The sequence below is a fragment of the Centroberyx affinis genome, unplaced genomic scaffold, assembly GCF_046629955.1.
Source record: "Centroberyx affinis isolate AG114_WGS23_722 - 3 ecotype Tasmania unplaced genomic scaffold, CSIRO-AGI_Caff_v1 ptg001070l_1, whole genome shotgun sequence".
Lineage (NCBI taxonomy): Eukaryota > Metazoa > Chordata > Actinopteri > Beryciformes > Berycidae > Centroberyx > Centroberyx affinis.
The window spans coordinates 620,498-640,179 of NW_027279619.1; the positions used below are offsets into that span (position 1 = coordinate 620,498).

General features: G+C 44.3%; 2 protein-coding genes across 2 annotated transcripts in view; both read right to left on the minus strand.

Moving 5' to 3' along the window:
* Nucleotides 1–5,530, minus strand: part of osbp2b (oxysterol binding protein 2b) — a 54,885-nt gene extending 49,355 nt beyond the window's left edge. The window contains 2 exon segments of the mRNA XM_071523165.1: nucleotides 1,577–1,624; nucleotides 5,373–5,530. Coding sequence (XP_071379266.1) covers nucleotides 1,577–1,624; nucleotides 5,373–5,530 — 206 coding nt within the window.
* Nucleotides 5,531–9,071: 3,541 nt separating this feature from the next.
* rasl10a (RAS-like, family 10, member A) lies at nucleotides 9,072–19,237 on the minus strand. Its single transcript, XM_071523183.1, has 3 exons — nucleotides 19,022–19,237; nucleotides 12,799–12,928; nucleotides 9,072–9,337 (listed from the first exon to the last, which is right to left on the minus strand). The coding sequence occupies exons 1-3, from the start codon at nucleotides 19,235–19,237 to the stop codon at nucleotides 9,072–9,074; spliced, it is 612 nt and encodes a 203-aa protein (XP_071379284.1).
* Between the last annotated feature and the right edge of the window lie 445 nt (nucleotides 19,238–19,682).

Here is a 19,682-nt window from a genome sequence, read left to right on the forward strand (position 1 = left end):
GTGGGTATTCTGTGTAGGCTCCACCAAGACCAACTGTTGCACATTCAGTGGGCCACAGTAGTCAAGATAACAAGGCCATTGTCTGGCTCCAAGCCTCCGTACTGAACAAAACCAAACAATGAATAACAGCGGGGACAAAGAAAGAACAGAGTGAGACAAGTTGTAAAAGAGAGAGAGCAATAGCAGGGTAGAGAGACAAAGCAGGAGAGGGAGAGATTAAAAAACAGAGGGAGGGTGACAAAGTTCTCTTGCCATTATGTGTTTGTGCTTTCATGCACTGTGTAAGTCTTAGACAGACATACATGTCAGTGTTACCCAAATATTCCCCATATAATACAATGGCCACACTGCTTGAAACTTTACCCAACTTCAGCAAAAATGTAAAGACATTAAAAAACCCTTTGTCTGCTGTTACAGCTCCCCCAAAACAAATATACTAGAGGCATAACAGGAAAGTTAGTCTACATCATAAGTTTTAAAATATGGGTCGCTGTTAGTTGCTACGACTAATTTTAGCTAAGCAAACTTAGGTCACAAAAAAAATGCAAAAAAGAAAAAGAAATCCAAGAGAAACATTGCATTTACAGCTCCATGGTGGAAAGCTGGCTCCCTGACGTTCTGTCACAGTTAGACAAGCTAAGCTCTAGGACAGGGATGGGCAATCAAGTGCCATGGAGGGCCGAGAGTCTGCAGGTTTTCACTCCATCCAAAGACTACAGCAGGTGATATCACTGATTAACACAGCTTCAACCAGAGAGGAGGAACTAGTGAAATCCCCTGGTGTAGTGTTTGGTTAGACTGAAAACCTGCAGACTCTCGGCCCTCAATGGCACTGCTCTAGGAGGAAACCACTGTGCAGTATGCAGCTATGCATTCATGAGTGCATACATGTGCATGTGTGTTTATGGGTCCTAACATCCATCCATCCATCCTCACTGAGCCCTCACTGCCACCAGCAGCTGCCTCTCAGCAGCACTAAGCCTATACCAGCCTCAGTCGCAGTTGACACTGAAGGGTGGCTGCTGGCTTATTAAGACAGAGGTTGAAGTTTATCTCCAACTAAACTCTGCCTGGCGGTGACTTCTCTCACACTGCTTACACTAGCTGAAGCCAAGACTTGTTAAAAAGCTGAACTGGAACAAGCACTTCGGTGTACCACTCCTTTACTGGCACTTGATGCTCATCAGTTATGCAGACAAGACCGCAACGGAGCCATGCAAAGCTGTGAGGAGGGTGGGCAGGGTTCCTGAACAGCCCAGTTTCCAGCCTCACCCAGCTTAGCTCAGCTGCGGAGTCCTGGCTCTAAGTGGGTCATCCAACTGAGTGTGCTGCTGATGAGTAAGATGAGATCCATGCTGATCCCCTCTGCCCTGTGGGGAGGCAAGGCCATGCAAAGGCCATGAAATTATAGAGCCAAGGAAACTGCAAAAGCTGGGTGAGAGAGATAAGGACCAACGGGCATTAAGGCACTGGCAGGGGGAGGGAGAGGTGTGAAGGGTGAGTGGGGGTGACTGAGGGCATGAGAGGGGGGGTTCGGTATGTTGTGCTGAGCCAGTAGAGCATTACAGGGCTTTACCTGTCGTTCCCCTGCGCACACATCCTCATAAAACACAAATCCACCGATCTGGAGCATGTAATGACAGAACAGTAACCTATGAACAGAACACAAAACAGACTGCCACAGGCACGAGCGGACACACAGGGCAAAACACACAGGCAGGCATAGGAAATAATACACAGACAGTACAAAGAATGCAGATAGGGTGAGACACAGGTTGTGGCTGGGGGCTGTAATATCACAAGACATGGAGGGAGAGAGCTAGAGAAGCACTGGGGAGTCGTGCTGAGGAGAAAAACGAAAACATGAGACAAGCAAACCAAAGCAATAACGCTGCAACATGGACAGTATGACCTGCTGAAAGACTGAAACACTGAAATACTAAAAGTGGCCAAAGAGTCCCTACTCTCTTTAATGTCACCCTCCGGTTCTCACCTTCACAGCTTCACACTTTCACACACAGACCAACCCCAACAGGCACACACACACACATACACACACACACACACACACACCGTGGCCTGGTGCTAAGACCAAGGAAAAGGCCATTAACAAGATTAGATCACAGCTTGCCCTCTCCTCTCTGCACATCTCTAGCTCCAGTCATTCTGCTGATGTGCCAGGCTAGTATACGAGGCTCTGAGCAGGCTGTACCCTCCAGCTGGGCCCACGGTTGCTAGCTCACCACTCTCACTGCCCCGCCTCCCTTCACCCCAGAGCTCAGTGTGCCAGCAGAAGCACCACAACCTGACTCTCCGTAGAGACACAAATGGTGCCGAACCCCCACTGAGCACTCAAATTGATACTATCCAGTTACTGTCCTATGGCTGAGAGGGAAACAAGGCATGCCTAATCTACTATGAAAGAGAAGCCTAGATTCACTGATGTGGCAGCTCTCATAGCACTCAAGGCTTTAATGCCCTGTAATCTTCCTTAAAGCCCCAAGTCGGATTTACTCTAAGAGGTGAGTAAGTGGTGCTGAGAGTATTAAAACTTGGGGGAAAAGTCAATTAAGAAATTAAAAATGAAAGTTCAGTAAGAGGAGAGGGACAAAGATCTTGTCACACGTTCCAGTAAGAACTGCACGATGAGGCTCTCTGGGTGATTTATAATACAAAAAAAACACAGGACATAAGGCTGACGTGGAGTAAAAGACAGGCAGTCTTGCAGTGTCAGAGCAAAGAGGAATCAATGGAGCAAGTGCAAAGTTGCATCTCTATAAAACCCATTACATTTTAACAGGCTCAAGTGCTGAGTGTGTCAGCTCGTCGCCAGAGTCAGACCACAGATTACAGTCCACCATTGCCCTTTGACTTCTCAGCTACAGGCTAGAGAACTGCACCTCGACTTTTCCCTGTCGCAACAGCTGGCCTTGGGGACAGAGGTGATCCTTCAGGTCATTGGTTAGGCCTATAACTGGAAAGCGATGGTTGCTATTGGCATATGTCTTGTGGGAAAAATAAACTGCTCTGCTTTTTAAATATTTCTTACAAAGCTAAAATGCACAAAGACAGGACATCAGTGTAAGGGTGGCAGTTGTAAACTTAAGTATTATAAAAAATAGTGCAGGGTAATAACCCAAGGTTATTCATCATTTTATTGGTATATTTTCTCAGATTACTTCTTGTACAAAATTAGTACAATAAATGCTGCACAAAGGGACATCTAACATATCACACAATGTTTTATTATCACTTGGCATACAATGAAGACACTTCAACTAGCATCGGAACATAATCCTATACAGCCAGACTGCGTGCTTCGTTTTTACTTCACTTACAATGGAAGTGCAGATAGGCGGCCGGAGCAGACACACACAAAGCCTGAAGCCAGACACACACAGTGTGGTCTGCCAGGCAGACATCAGTGGAGGGGACATTATTCAGGATCCCCTTTGTGGGAACTTGTGCGCTCCACTGCCTCTGTGTGCTCAGATGTCGACAGGCTACCTTTACTTCAGGAACAGCAGTCACCTTACAACATAATGGACTATTAATAGAGGGTAGAGGCAACAGGCTTCTTTCCTTTCACCATCAGCACAGTAGGGCTCTTGCTTCTATCTCTCTGTTTCAACTAACCCTTTGCTGGCAAAAAAAAGACAATCAGACTCTTTGTTTGTGAAGGTGTGGCAGTAGTGTGTAGCGGCAATTCATATAGCATAGGGTGAAACAGGCTTGGTATGAGAGAGCAGTTCAATCATCTCCAAAACCAATTTAGATGAACATATTTGTATTTTTTCTGTGAACAGCATCAGTAGGAAAAGTTTTCTATCCAAAGCTTAAATTGTGTCTTTTTCAGAGACATCAATTAGAAATGCAGGGGCAGCAGGGTGGCATAGTGAGCAGGGAGATTGCCTTTCAACCAGAGGACCCAGGTTCAAACCCCCATGTCAACAAGTATCCGCCTTGCTGAAGAGTCCTTGACCAAGACATGGGATCCCTTCCAGCTCAGAGTTTGTTGTTCTGTAGCTGACCTTGCACTCTGACCTCCCTGTTAAACAGGGCAACTGCAAAGAGACTTTACCTACAAGGATCAATTAAGTGTCACATTTATTATTTTTTATTATTGCGAACAATTACAGCCTGAATTAACACATTAGCTAGAAGTTAGAGGGCTTTTTAAGCATATCGTAATCTGATTTGTGAAGGCATTTACACTACTTCAGCCAAATGTCACAGCTTTGACTAATGGCAGCACTATTTGCAGGGGAAGGTGAACTCCAAGGAGTACGCCTACATTCTGTCGTGAACCATTTAATTAGGAAAACTGGGTTGGACAGGGTGAACATCTGTTGCGACAAGTAACCCTCTCACTCTCCTTTTCAATGGACCATGTGCATATAGTTGAGAGCATCCTGGTTTGACATAATTAATTTTTTTTCATGCCCATCCCATTATGCAGACACTCTGATCACCAGAAAAACACCCTGGCAGGTCTAACATTTACTTCATTATAATGTGTTATAATGAAGTGTTGTGTGGTAGGGGCTGTGGGATGGACTGAATAATGTCACCCGAAGAGCTGACATGCTTTATGAATATGATCCACTCATTGTTTCTATGTTAGGGAGCCTCTACCCACGGCTGTGGAAACATGACTCCCAGGTGTTAGGCTATGGCTTAGCTGGCTCACAACTGTGTGTGTGGCAACAGTGTGGTCGGAATGAAGACAAAATTAAAATGATGGCAACCATCACCTGGAAGTGGATTTCGTTACTGTACTCAAATTGAGAAACTCGGCATCGGGGACACAAAATGCAATTAATTATTGTTTTAAAGTAACGCATAATATTTATAAGGAATGACAAAAAAAATAATTGAGAGGAAAAGGGCATTTACCCAAGATGAGATAATTGTAACATGTTCATCGAGTCGTGTATTTTGTGCGTTAATATTACTGACTGATGGATAGTTGGAAGATCCTGAAGGTTCAGCCGTCATGAGCCGACTGACAGAAAGCAAGCTAGCTGGCTACCATAGCTAGCTAACGTTGGTAGCTAACTGGCTACTACTATTGTAGCCCAAATAAAATTGACAGCCTCTTAAGTTTAGAAGCCTTGTTGTTGTGTGTGTGTCTGTGTTGGTACTTCTCAACAACTCGCATGTCTTGGCCAAAGCAAAACTATATGCGGTGTGACTGTCAGCTAAAAGTAAACAGACAGCTGACTCCCATAACCGTTTGACAGCTAACGTTAGCCTGTTAGCCAGCCAGCTGAGCCAGCCAGCTGTAATGATGCGCTGACAGAGAAATACGACTCGCTGTGCCCGCTTGGCGTTTATTTTGAGAAACCCGCACATTGCTTCTGCGTATTTACCTGTAATATGACAGCAGGCCATTGCTGAGGACAAACCATCGCCGCTGATACCCTTTCAAGTAGTTGGTCCATTTAAAAAGCCAGCCTTTGTAAGTATCCGACCCGGGTGCTGGGGCCGCGGCAGAGGTGGATGCCGAGCCCTTCCCCTGTTCGCTCATCCTCCGCTCCGCCGCACGCCGAAGGGTGCAGGATAAACCGGGGACAGCGGTGGGGACACTCTCCTACCGGGACTGCTGGGTCTACGACTCGCCACTGACGAATGGGCTTGCCGGAGGAGGGTCCGGTCTAGGGCGAGAGAAACCACTGTGAACCCCTTTCACATGACGCTGGAATGGACACCGGAGGAAGGACGAGAAGTGATGCCAAGACACTTTGCTGATGCAGACTGCAGAGGATTCAGACCTGCACCACGTGACGTTGTTATCTAAACATTCCTAAACATGTGGCGTGTGACTTGGCTGCTGATTTCAACCCTGGCATCAGTCAACCAAACAGGCAGTAGTGGGTTATGTGCATTTGTGTATCACGCGCGCGCGCACACACACACACACACACACACACACTGATATCGGCGCACACTGAGAAGCTTCCAGCATGCTTTGAAATGTGAGTAGTCGACATTATAATTCAGTGTGACGACACCGAAATTCAATATCCTGCTCCAGTGATCTTTGGGGGTCACAAGAAAACATGAAAATATAAAATTCTAGCCTGTATAACTTTATTAGCATGATTTAAATCATCGAGATGGAGGCCCTTTATTTGAGAAATAGGTTATTTTCAGACGTCGAGGTAATCAGCCTGAAAAGCGAAGTTAAAAAAGCATTATGTGGGGTAAAAGTTCACCCTTCTGTAGCTTTACAGGTGTAACATGGGGTTGGGAAGAGGAATCGATTTGATTTCGAGCTAGGGATGGATGAGGTTGAGAGTGTTCAGCAACTGTTGCCCTAGTTGAAGTTACAGTCCTGGAATAATCAGGATGTCCACCAGTGTCTCGAGAAGAACAGATCCACTCTTCTATATCGCAACACTGCTGTAAGGTTAGCAGCATTGCCCGAACTTAATAAATTCCGCACCTGCTATGCAAAACTGCAAGCTAAAATATTCGCCGGCCAAAAATGTTTTTCATCACATATAAATCAGCCACTGCAGCTGCAAAGGTACGCACATTTATGAGACAGTAGCACCGGGCGCGCGAGCAGCACTCAATATGGGAGAGAGAGAGAGAGAGAGAGAGAGAGCGAGAGAGCGAGAGAGCGAGCGAGCCCGAGAGCCCGAGAGCCCTTTGATGTTACAATGCAAGTCAGCAACTGTCCGGCACTGATAGCAGTGAGGAGGAGGAGGCTGTAACCTACAACATGCATAATTTCAATCACACTGTTAGTCTCTCATCAGCATCACACTGCCAAATAAACTGTAGGAGAGGGCACTGGGGATTATGCAGTGGGGGGCGACACCAATCAGATGATCTAGTCTTGTTGAATACTAGGAAGGATTGTGGGAGTTTAACAAAAAAATCACAATAATTGAAATGTCACTTACTTTTATCTTAATTAGATACTGACCCGAGAATTTGATCGTGCACTATAGGGGTTAAGTGTCTGATGACTGATCAGCTGACTGCCCTATTTGCCTCCTGACTGCTCACGTCTTGCGCTGTGGGAAAAATCATACAGGATCTTTATTATCTAGTGACAACATTTTACCACAAGGTGGCGACCTTGTCAAAATGATGCGGCGTTAAGTGTGGTACAGGATTGAAAATTAATGACCAGGGTAAGGTTGCTGTTCTCAAATGCATTTAATAATTCATCAAGTGTCAAAAAACAAAATACTCACACAGTACTAACACAGTAAAAATAAATACAAGTAATGTTTCTGATAAAAAACTGTAGCCCTTTTTATTTGGAAACGCGCACACAGACAAATTGATGAGAACTCATGCTACACGCAGTTGCTTTCTAGTGTATCTCTGCTACATATTTCTTTTTTATTAGAAAAAAAACCTAACACTGCCATCTGCCCTGATAGAAGGTTTCAACACTATGTCTTTGAGAGAAACATGAGCTTGTGCTCTCGCATGCCAGTGTAAAACTATCACATTCACACCACTCAGCTGCTCATAACAGTGTCTGAAAACCATGTATTACAAAATGAAACACAATATCACATTTTCACATCAGTGCAATTAAACCCTGACCTGTTGGCTCTACCCAACAAAAGCATGCAAGTCAATTATTCCATGAATCACTCTTATATACAGTAGGCCTACTTAACTTCCAGTGCAGCCATATTCACAAAGTATCTATTTAGGCCTAATCAAATTAAAAAGCAACGGTTAATCTCACAACATTACCAATTAGATACAATTCAGATACTGCTATGAAAGCTTTATTAAGGTCCCCTGTGTTTCTGTGATTCACTCATGGGATGTCTTTGTGGGAGTCAGCGTTTGTCTGCAGGGTGTCTGAGCATGAAAGCGTTACTGTATATCCATGTGAGGCATCGTCAGTATAATATAGTGGTGTAGCCAGTCAGGACGTCACATCCCTGTGGGTTTTTATTGCTCCTTCCAACTTCCAAAGACTGAACATCTGTCCTTTATCTTGTTCCGTACTCTCCATCTGTCTGTCCTTTGCTTGCCTTGAATGTCAACTATCAAACCTGTCTCTGTCTCTCTCTCTCCCTCCCTCTCTCTCTCTCTCTCACACACACACACACACACACAGACACACACGGAGACACACGCGCACACACACACACACTCACATCTCCTGTATACTGTCTCCTTTCAGCCTCTGCAGCCTCCTGCAGGTCCCCAGCTCCCTGGATTTAATGTATTCATCAGAAACAGACAGTGAGCGAGGGGAGGGAGCAGATTAAAGTCCTACAGTACATCATGATAAGGGACTGCAGTGTTTTCTGCTGCTAGACAACCTTAAACCACCCTGCTTCTGAACGACAGCTTTTACTGTATACAACAGGGACAGGAAAGCAAAAAGGCCCACAAAATTCAGTAAACCAGGACAATGCAGGCTACTATTCAGAATCTAAAAAGGTACACGGTCTAATTGTATCTATTTGTACATCTCTTTCAAGATAATCTTACCAAAAAATTAAGGATTAGTTATTCTTTGCTATTAATATTTACTATACTTTCCTATTGATCTTTCCCTCCATACCTCACTAATGAATCCAGACATGTCAAGTGTGAGTGTCCCCTGTTGACGTTGCTGAATATGACAAACGTATTCAAAAAGGAAGACTCGATGATATTGCTGCCTCTCCAATGTGACACTCTCAAACAGCTTCCATACTGTCAAAGCCCGGCTATAGCCAACAGACACCCATCAATAAGACCTGTTGCTGTGGAGTTTGGGAAGCTTCAAATGCCTGTCTGGTTGATATGAGAAAAACTTTGTGTTATACTAATAGTATTTGCTTCCTCCTCTACCTCCCTCCTTTCATTCCGTCTAAACATTTGGCAGAATTTGAATAGGAAGTGGTTGGATGATCATGTGTGGGATTTAGTGTCTTTTACAGCGCAAGAGTCTAATAAACCTCATTATGAAAAATCAGCTCAGTTAAAGCAGGAGGCCACAGGGTATTTTTCCAGCCATTTAGATAGAAGTCCTTTTCTCCATCGCCGCTCCACTCCCGAGGCGAGAGGGGTGTAGTGGGAGGAGGGAGCTCTCTGGGTCACATGATGGTGCAGCGGTTCCTCTGTAGCGCCCCCTGTAGACGGATGGAGGTGTGGTTCTGGCGCATGCCTCGTGCCACGGCGATGCCCAGCAGCTCCTTGAAGAGCAGGACCACGTGCCAGTTGAACTTGGCGGAGCATTCCACGTAGCCGCATTTCCAGGTCTTCTTCACCAGGACGGACACGGCCCTGCGAGGCGTGAAGCGCTGCCGCTGCAGATCTCTCTTGCTGCCCACCACCAGGATTGGCACCTCGCTGCTGCTGCCTTCCCTACAGCAGCGAAAAGAAGAAGACACAGCAGCATTTGAAGTCACACTGACATCAAAGAAGACTTTTTTGGCTTTTAAGCTAATTCTAACTATCATATGTACACCTATTTGACAATTTATGCCCAAATAAATGACAAACATTACATTTTATTGTATTTTTATATGTATTATTGTTTATCTCATTACTTTTACTTGCTGGAAAATGGAAAATCTTTAGGGTTGACTTAATTGTGTACCAGGAGGCGTATATTCCAACCTATGATTCCAGCCAATAAAACAATCCCGCCCCTCTGCCCCTCCCATAAAAAAAAAAAAACTGCCTTTCTCTCCCTAACCCATCCCATATCCCATTAGTTTACAGTACTTCTGAATTATCCCTCCATGTGTTATGTCCTGCCCCAGTATCCCTTTTAAACAGGAAATAGATCAAATTAAAGAAGTAAGATGCTCTAAAAATGCCAATTCATTGCGAGTTTAATCTGGCAAGTAAAATAAGACAATTATTTGACTCTGAAATCACAGTCAAACAAATGCGTTGAGGTGTCTGAGGATGTGATGGGGACTGAATGAAGGTGAGAAATTTTCCATGCTGTGACAAACTGACTCCCGTCACAACCCCCATCAACAACAATAACAACCTGAAGGTCGGAAGTATACTGTCTAGCACGCTATCAGTGAGTGTCGGTGAGCTTAATGAGAGTTGATTTCTGCAGCAGGAGTGCTTGTGAGTCATGGTAAATCCATATATGAATGGATACCTTTATTGTGTGCGTGCATGCGCGTGTTTGTATATGTGTGTGGATGTGTGTTAAAGTCGGTGTAGAGTGTAATCAGAATCACTTTAATCAGCAAGCACAGTTAATATAGGAGATTTTTTGGTGGTGACATGGGTGCTGAGAGCCTCGCAGCTTGTCACGGCAGTTGGAGAGGAGGGTGCAGTACGTCTGTGTGCAGTTTCCCCAGGTTTGCGAGGCGTGCGGGGGCGGACTGGAGGATCACAGCTCACAGGCTCTAGGGGCCTCCCACCACACTCTGCACCGGCTGCTTTACAGCACTTTCAATTGTGAAGATGTATGGCAAGCTAGAGGCATACATTTGTGACTCAAGACTTCAGTCGCTGACATGTAACACTGTTGTCTTGTTTAAAGCCTGATTTGTGCTTCAATGCATCGTCCTACAGTGTTAAACAAATAAAGAACATCAGCACCCAGGATGATGTCATTTAGTCCAAGCATTTCCAATCAAGCCCTGTTGGTTGTGGTTTGGAAATCCAATCTGAGACCAATCAGAGTCGTTCATGAATTAAGTCATGAATTGGATCAGATGGCAGATACTATGAAGGGAAGAAAAAAAAGGGTGACATTTTTCACAGTCACACATTTAGGCTCATGAATCTTCTGATTTGCATGGAATTTAAAGAGTAACTTAATACCAAACTCAAATCTGTGTAAAGCCTGACATCCAAAGGTAAAAAGCATGTTACAAAAATTGCATCTGCTTGATAAATTTCTTTAAGTGCCATCTGTTATTGGCTGATCTTTGGTGCCAGGTGATGTCACCTTCTATAGAGTACAACAGGTGGTGACACAAACTGTTGTAGGGTTCAAATGTTAATGATAATGTTAAAATGTTCTGTTATTAGTTATTTTGGTGATGTCTAGTAGTCACACCTTGCTTGTTTAGTGAACTCAGCTAGTAAAGGACCAAAACAGTATTCTGAACACTCAAAAGGGGTGATGGTCTGACAATATGAATGTGATTTCTAACAATGAGCTGAATTGTCATGTGGTGCTGTTTGGTAGGATACCAGAGTTCCTGGAGCTCGCAGCTAGCTTTTTTAATTAAAAACAATAATTTAGCATGTAAATCATCAACTATAATAGGTCATGGTGAACTCACATCGGACCAGCAAATTAGCACTGATGAATGGCCATTATGAATGTGAAGTATTGTGGCAGTGTTGTGATGTTTACAAGCTGCTTTACTTGGTCATGGCCAAGACATTTAGTGAATCACTGAGACAACTTTGTGCTAAAATAAGTCTACTACTGCTTTAACAATTTATCTGTTACTCATATAATGAATAAAGGCTACTTTTGTTACATCATGCCTCTTCTGTCTAATGAGCCAAGTATGGCTCTCAAGCTATAAATCTAAGTGCTTGAAGACATTCTGACTTTCAAAAGCACATTGCAATAATTATCTCACCTTTTTTTCTTTACACTGGTGCTTGAGGGTTTCAATAGAGATGCAGCCGTGTGTGTGTGTGTGTGTGTGTGTGTGTGTGTGTGTGTGTGTGTAGGTGAGAACTATATAGGGTGATGCAGCGAACCAATACTGTCACAGTCTTCATAAAAATGTATGCAGTCATGGGCTTCAGGGTAGAGAGCTAAAAAAAACTGATGAAATAAGGTTATGCTGTTTGTGAAAGGATCTTGTCTGCAGATTGTCGAGGAACGTTTCAGGTTATTGCAGATTGTGGCGTGTGTGTGTGTGTGTGTGTGTCACACAGAGGGACAATTCCTTTATAGTTTACATGCTCAGTCAGGCAAACCTTAATAAATCCCAGCAACCCTTAGGTGCTACCTCCTCCGTTATTCACAATATCAATTCATATATCTTCCCCTCTCCTTCCCTCTCTCCTTCTTTCCCTCCTTCCTTCTCTTACCTATCAGTCTGGTTTCAGATCTTTCTCCTATGATTACACATATTTCTCCTATTTTCCATTCCCCTTGTGCTCACCCTTCTTTCCCTTGCTGCTGTTGATAATGGTTTTCTGTCATGGGCCATAAACACACATGGCAGAAGAAACGCATGTGGAGCTACAGGAATGCGGGGATGAACTGAGCAATGGGGGCTCGGTCATGTCACCGTGCAACAAATGAGGGCCACTCATTTTCCCTATCAATATGCAAATATATGCAGGTGCAGATGCCAGCAGCCAGAGAGCCACAGAGCAGGTGATGCCTTTGCAGCATCCTGGTGCCTCAGTTGGCTAAGGTGTGTACCATGTAATCGCAACGGCTTAGGTTGAAATCTGGCCTGGGACCTTTATCATAATATTATTCCCCCTCCTCTCTCCCCCGCTTCCTGCCTGTAATCTGTCCAATAAAGCAGAAATGTCATAAAAAATAATCTTTAAATCACCGATGGCTGATGCGGCTCTCGCTCACCGATGCCAGAATCAAATGTCACCTCATTACTAAACTGTCAGGATGCAGGGAGGGATGCGCTGAATTAAAAGATATCACCATGAGTGGACTATCCGTCACTGTCACACTGTCACAAACATGTAATTGTATAGCGGCGTAGCATGGCTGTGAAATTGCACGCTGTCTTCAGAAGGGTCACACAGCGATGCCACTAGAAACCAGCAGTGATAGTTAACAAATGGTGCGTTTATGGTTGTATGTAACTGGTGGTTAAACAGAGTTTGTCTGACAGTGTTGCTGCTGACCGTACCTGTGCTCCACGATCTGCTGTCTGATCATCTTGACGTACTCGAAGCTCTCCACACAGCAGATGTCGTAGACCAGGATGTAGGCGTTGGCATTGCGAACCCCTCTGCAGCGCAAATCCAGCCACTCCTACAAGAGAGAGAGAGAGAGACACATAAATATCTGACCCAAGATAAACTATCTGAGACGATTATGCAATGCACTCATGTATTAAAAATTCACCCATTCACAAAGATAATCTTGCTGAATGTCATGTGTTTCCTCATATTATCCTAAAACACCTTGGCTCAATTCACCCAAAGTGACACCATCCCATCCTCTGTGGTCGTAATTTTCCTGCCTCTATTGCCTTTTTCTCTCCTCTCTGAAAGTGTTAATGAAGTCTTAGAGCTGGCATCACTGTGGGAGTCAGGCAGCCTAGTGTAAAGCCATAAAACATGGTGACTGCCTGGCGGTCAGCGTAATGCATAAGAGCTGCACAACGTCTTAGCTACATGCGGTCAAGGACACAGACAGAGGGAGCAGCTTATGAGAGAGAAGCAAACATGGGGCCTTGTGTCAGAAAAAGAAATAGGAGCATAATACAGTATGATTTGTGCTGCTACTCTGTTCAGCTTTGTGATGCAGTACACATTCAGCGAGGCAAATAGCAACACTAGTTTTATGGTAATGAGTTTCTAGCAGTAATTAAAGCACATGGCACAACTGGATGCATTTTCAGCTTGCTAGGGGACAGCGGCTTCAACAATGACATAGTGACCCGTTCTATTCACGCTGTGTTTCCCATGAACCTCGCCACCCCGCCACCACCCTCACCACCTCCAACAGCGTGCTATGAATCTATAAGTGGTCCTGCTGGTTAAGGAGGGAGAGGAAAATAGAGGAACATCGGGGGGTGGGGGGAAAAAAAAAAAGAGCTGCTCAGGGAGAGAAAGAGCGAAAATAAAACACGGCCCTGAGAGAATGGGGAGAAGATGAAAGAGCAGTGGCGGATCGAGGGATGAGCAGACAGGGTGTCAACATAACCTCTGGTCTGCCCGCACCATGCTAATGGAGGGTGTCGGGATGTGAGGCTGTCAAGAACTCGGCTGAGTTCAAATCAGTTCACTTCAGTTCAGTTCAATTCGACTCAACTCAGTGCAGGAAAGATTACAATAAAAACAGTAAGGTAAACACACTGACAAGCAGCAATTAAGGCAAACAATGGATAACATATTCTGTGCAGCAACAGTAACTTATTCAGTCCTAGTTCTGGCAGAGGCATTCTCCTAACAGCTCATCAACAAATTCCTTTCCAGGTTGAGAAAGAGAAAATAATATGCTTTTAAAACCAACACACTGTACAGGTGATCTGTGAAAATAAGATTGAGAATTTGAGTGGCAGGGAATGCTAAGGGAGCAGACGATGATCACGTAACTTATAATGATGACAATGCTAACACTGTCTGTCGGCAAGGAATAATTGCCTTCATTCAATTTGGAAGAGGGATTTTTAGGTGTGTGTCTAGGTGAGTGTGTGGCAGAGAGTCTCACACATCAGCGAGGAGATAATGAGGCTGATCAGGCATGGAGACAAACATGTGGCTCTAAGATCACTGCTATCAAAAGTGAGAGAGAAGGCAGAGGGGAGGGGGAGGGAGAGAGAGGCAGCGTGAAGAAGTAGTGAAAAATGGCAGAAAGTGTGATTATTTTCTCTCTCTCTCTCTCTCTCTCTCTCTCTCTCTCTCTCTCTCCATATCGATTCAATCTTCTTTAGAGGGACTGGGGGAAATATGTCACAGATCCACTGTATTTCCACTATAATTTCCTGTCATCTCTTCTTTTGTGGGAACTTCAGAAATTTTAACCTATTTTTGCCAATCTACAAGATACATGCACACTGACTATACACCATATCATCACATTCTTGACAACTGGGGGAAAATTGACAGTGTGAGATATACACACTGGCATCCTTCCTAGGTGCTTCAGATGCAGCCCACAGCCCTGTGGGCTAAAAATAGAAGCTTGTGCTCTCATCTCATATGTCTTTGTCATCCAAGTCTTGTTTTTAATGTGGAGGAGGAGCTAGAAACAGCAACACCACTTATTCAAACCCAAACAAAGAACACAGGGAAAACAAAGAAATTAAGAAGTAGAACTGGGAGGATGGTTCAGCAATACAAGACTGATACATTGAAGTCAAATAAATCAAAAATGTATGAGTGGGCATGTTTATTTGTGTGTGCCTTTGGGCTGTAATTTGAGGGTGCGTGTATGTGTGAGTGTACATGTGGGGGCGTGAATGTATGTGTGGTGCCACTGTCTGCGTCCTCCAGTCGGTCTTTTTAACACTCCGCAGAAAAAGAGCATCTCATCCCTCGCTCCTCAAGAGCCAAACAGAACATGTTTCCCTGACAACCGCGGGCCTCGGTCAGTTTTTAGCAGGCTATGACAAAGCTGTCGAGTCTCCCGACATCAGGGAATGCAGCTCAATAGTAATGGGTGGTTGTGATGGATCAATATGTGACCAGGTGGGGGAAGGGTGCATGGCAATTAACGATATGCCACACATAGGCCACGCTGCCCACTGTGCATCTAAAATCTATTACATCCCTTGGGGAGAAAACTCTCATTACTCAATGATGACCTTCAGCACAGAAAAGCATTACATCTGTTGGGTTTATTGCTGTTTGAGTTATGCAGGTTGTTTGAGATGATCCTGAGCTGCTGGTCGACTGCCTGCTATAACTTAAAGAATTTTCTTGCACTCACACGCTTAGACTAACTCACACACACATTCACACACACAGAAAACCAAAATGTTACAAAACGAAAGGATCAAATAGACCTACTTTGGGAAAAAAGACATTACTTGTTGAGTTTAAAATATTAATCAGGAGATCACAGACATATTTTACACAAGCTGAAATTGCATTTAATCACGCTTGATAAAATAATAATAATGACACTATTCACTTTCTAAGCCATAAATTGTATAAAACTATAGCTTTAAATTCTATTCTCTAGATTTTAGAGGGAAAGTAAAAGTAACTGAAAGGAATAATCCACTGTCTTATGTTTTTCATTACACTTTTATGTAGGTAAGTAACCAGTAATTGATTGTATTTTGAAAGTAACCCCCACTGCCACTCCAATGTTGGATTTATGTAAATAGGAAAGCATGCAGACACATAAACACTACACATGTACACACCATGCATTCACACAAGCACATAAACATTCCTCTATTTACAGATGTGCGCATTGAATTTCTACCAGCTCTGTGAGAGTTGAGATTACAGTGTGTAACATGAAAAGCAATCGTCTCTATACTGTTATCACAGGCAGTGAAGGAGATTGAAGGAGATATCTAAGAAAAATGGCCAGAGAGAGCAGGGGAGGGAGAGGGAGCATCTTCTGTGGGAGGGAGTCATGGTGATACATTATCACAAGAACAAAAAAAGAACAAGAAAAAAAATCAGTGCTAGATCCGCTGTCAGGCCTAAATCCATCTGTCACCACATCCTATCGACAAACTGTGACAGATGCTCTGTGAACGCAATCAGCAACAGACAGACACACCGCAAAGCAAACAAATGATTACACCGTCAGAGCCTCACTGTGAAAAGATAGAATGTTGCCCGTCTTCAATGTTGGAAAGGAGAGGAGAAAAAAAAGGTTCTCCAAATGGTGAAACAGGGCCACAAGTAGCCTTCGAGAAAGTCAGTGTTCTTCTTTAAAATCAGATGTGATGAGAAACTGCCACGCTACATAAGCATGGAGGCGGACTGACTCACTCTATTCTGCAGCTTGTTCATCAGAAATTTCAGGGGAAACGATGGAACCCAATTTGGTAAACTTTACTTCTACAGTGTCCATTAAACTCTGTGTAACCTTTCTAATAGACTGCAGCAAATTCCTGCTTTCCTCTCTGTTGGTCTTTTATTCCCTGCAGTATTCTAGGAGGGAGCTGTGCTTTAATTCAATCTGCGCTGTGCTGGAAGTACAGATTTCTTTGTGCCGGCGCTGCTTCAGCAGGCAGCGGCCCACTGTGTCCTGTGACCCTGACCCAGGTTACATTTCTCTGCCCACAGGATCAATAGAGAGCCGGGAGGTGAGTCAAAAACGCCTGCTGTCTCACCACTCCTGTCACAATGAATAGAGGAGATCATGAGATACAGGAGGAGAGCAGGCGTCAGAACAAGCAGATCAGGACATGGGCGGAAAGAAAAAAACACTTCAGCTGGCCTCTCAGGGCCGTTGCTGCGTAAATGAGTAACCGTAAATCATAAATCTGTCTGATAGAAATGTAGCAGCCCTCAGCTAATGGTTTGCCCATACCTTTCACAAAGGACCCCTGCTCACTGTAATACCACTCTCAAATGAAGAGGAAACGCTGAAACAATATGATGCAACATGCTACAATGGCAGAGAATGAAAGCTGTGTTCTTAAAAGCTTTTTCATGTGACTCAAAGCTTAGGACACACACACACACACACACACACACACACACACACGCGTCATGAGATGGTTCATCCCGTCTTATTCCTGCTTTCTGCTCACACCTACCAGGCTGCTCCCTAATGGGGGTTAAGCACCGTTTAGCTGAAGAAAGAGGAAACTCAATCAGGATTCCTGTACTGGGGGTCTCTGTGGGCAGGAAACAATGAAGCGCACTGCAGCCCTCTTAACACCTCCAGACAAGATGTTGTAAAATCTGCGCGGCTCCACTCGTAGAATAGCTAATTCTGCGCGGCTCAGGAGGACGATCGCTCCGGGTTCTGCCTTCCTGCCGGTGGATTTTACTGAGCGCAGAGCAGACCGACACTTGGAGAGGCCTCCCATCCAGCCACTCGCTCTTCTCCCTGGCCTGATCTCATTTTCTCACTGTCACCTCCCCTGTGTAGTAAGACATAGTTGTTCTTTGCAGGCGATGTGTCACACTGAAGAAGCAGAGAAAAATGATCAGCGGCGGGCATCAGAGGGCGCTCAGTGTCAGCTCAGTGTGGTGACCTTGGAGATCTCCATCTTGAAAGCTTCACAGCCTCTCCGCCGAGGCTGCACCGGACAGGAGTTTGACACTCTCGTTTAGTCAACAGAGGCTTGGAGTGGAGCATGCTGGTTCAGTACCCAATAATCCTCCACACACACATACACACACACACACCCTCCCTATCCTGCATTTTGTACTTTCTGGCTCCCTCCTAGTGAACTGGAGGCAAATTAAAAAGAGAAATTGAACAAGCCCTTACTTTGCTTTAAAGGAAAACAACTTTTAGGAGAGGAAAAGCTACAAAAGAAGGCCTAAGAAATACTACTTCAATATTCCCAACTCTTGTCAGGGATTAAGACAGAGCGACAAATCTGTTGTGCAAACAGTTTGTTCCTTAGCGCTGTCAATCTTGTGCTCCGGGACAGAACATTTGGAGCTACAGTGTTATTTTTTTTTTTTGCTCTGATCCTATCAGATTGGTGAACTAATGAGATGTGGCTAATGACCTGTGGCCATGAATAAAAGGCCAGGCTGTTGGTTCTATTTTTAAAATGGGAATTTAACCAGGTGCTGTGGCGATGCCTGCAGCGCAATCATGCTATTATTTTCTATACAGACCAGATTCAACCCAATCATCAGTGTATTGTCTTTCACCACCTACTGAAGCACAGATCTCATTGTGTTCGACCCTGGAAGACAGTCTTAATCCCCAGGGAATACTGCACCTGCTTAGGTAGAAGTCTCAGCAAGAATAAATGTATAGAAAATGATTATTGTTTCTATTATAAAACACATGCCATGATTAAATACAATTTATACAGTATAAGCAAAATTGTGCAAGCTGGCATATGAGGGAGGACAGTGGCAGAGAGAGAGAGAGAGAGAGAGAGAGCGAGAGAGAGAGTTTTATAACGTCAAAGTAAAGCTCTCCAAGGCTTAAGTCAGCCGGGTCTCCATAGCAACTAGTAGGCTAGGGACATCTGATAGTGATAGGAGAATAAATAAAATGGGTGTTTTGTCTTTGAGGAATGCCAGCGCTCGTGAACAGACAGACAGACAGACAGACAGACAGGCCCCTCGCAAAACCATCAAACCAACCAACAAGTAGAGAATAAATGAATAAAATCTGAGAAATGAATCGCCATAGGATGAGAGGACCCAATTGTAAATCTTTTTTTTTTTCTTTTTTTTTTAATAATGTCCTCATTGCCCAAGTGGGTCCAGACTCCTCAGACGGACACATTACCTGGCTCGAGCTTGATGGAAAAGAGGAGATTGGCGGGACGTCTAAAATCTTCAGCTCGTACATGTTGCCGTTCAGTATGACGGAGGGTCTGTACACATATCTGGTCCTGGTCGGCGTGTACACCTCCGAGAAATCATTATAGATGAACTGGCGGATTATAGAAGTTTTCCCCACGCCGGGAGCACCGATGACTGCGATACTCAGCGTCTCCACCATTCCTGGAGCGCAAGTTCAGCACCATGGACAGCGACAACAACACTTCTAATCAGCAGACCGTCCAAAAAAAAAAAAAAACAAGAAAAAAAAAAAAACACACACACACACAACAAGCCGGCGCTGCTGCTTGCTGGGCTGGAGCGCTCTGGAGGAATTCAATTCACCGCTGCCCCTGTAATCAGCAGTTTCTAAATCACCTTCAATTGATTTAACCGCGCGCAATTAAAAGGAATAAACGGCCGAATTAATCATCCATCTGTTCTCTGAAACTTTTCACCAAAATGAATCTCTCCCGAAAAAAAAACCCCATAAAAGCCATGTACGTTTTTCTTGAACTGTAAGTCAAAAATAAAGATGGATCATGACCGCGCAGATGGAGAGGTTTTTTGCAGCGCCTGCAATCCAGCAGCGAGACAAACTCTTGGTTTTCTGGGGACATCCCCGG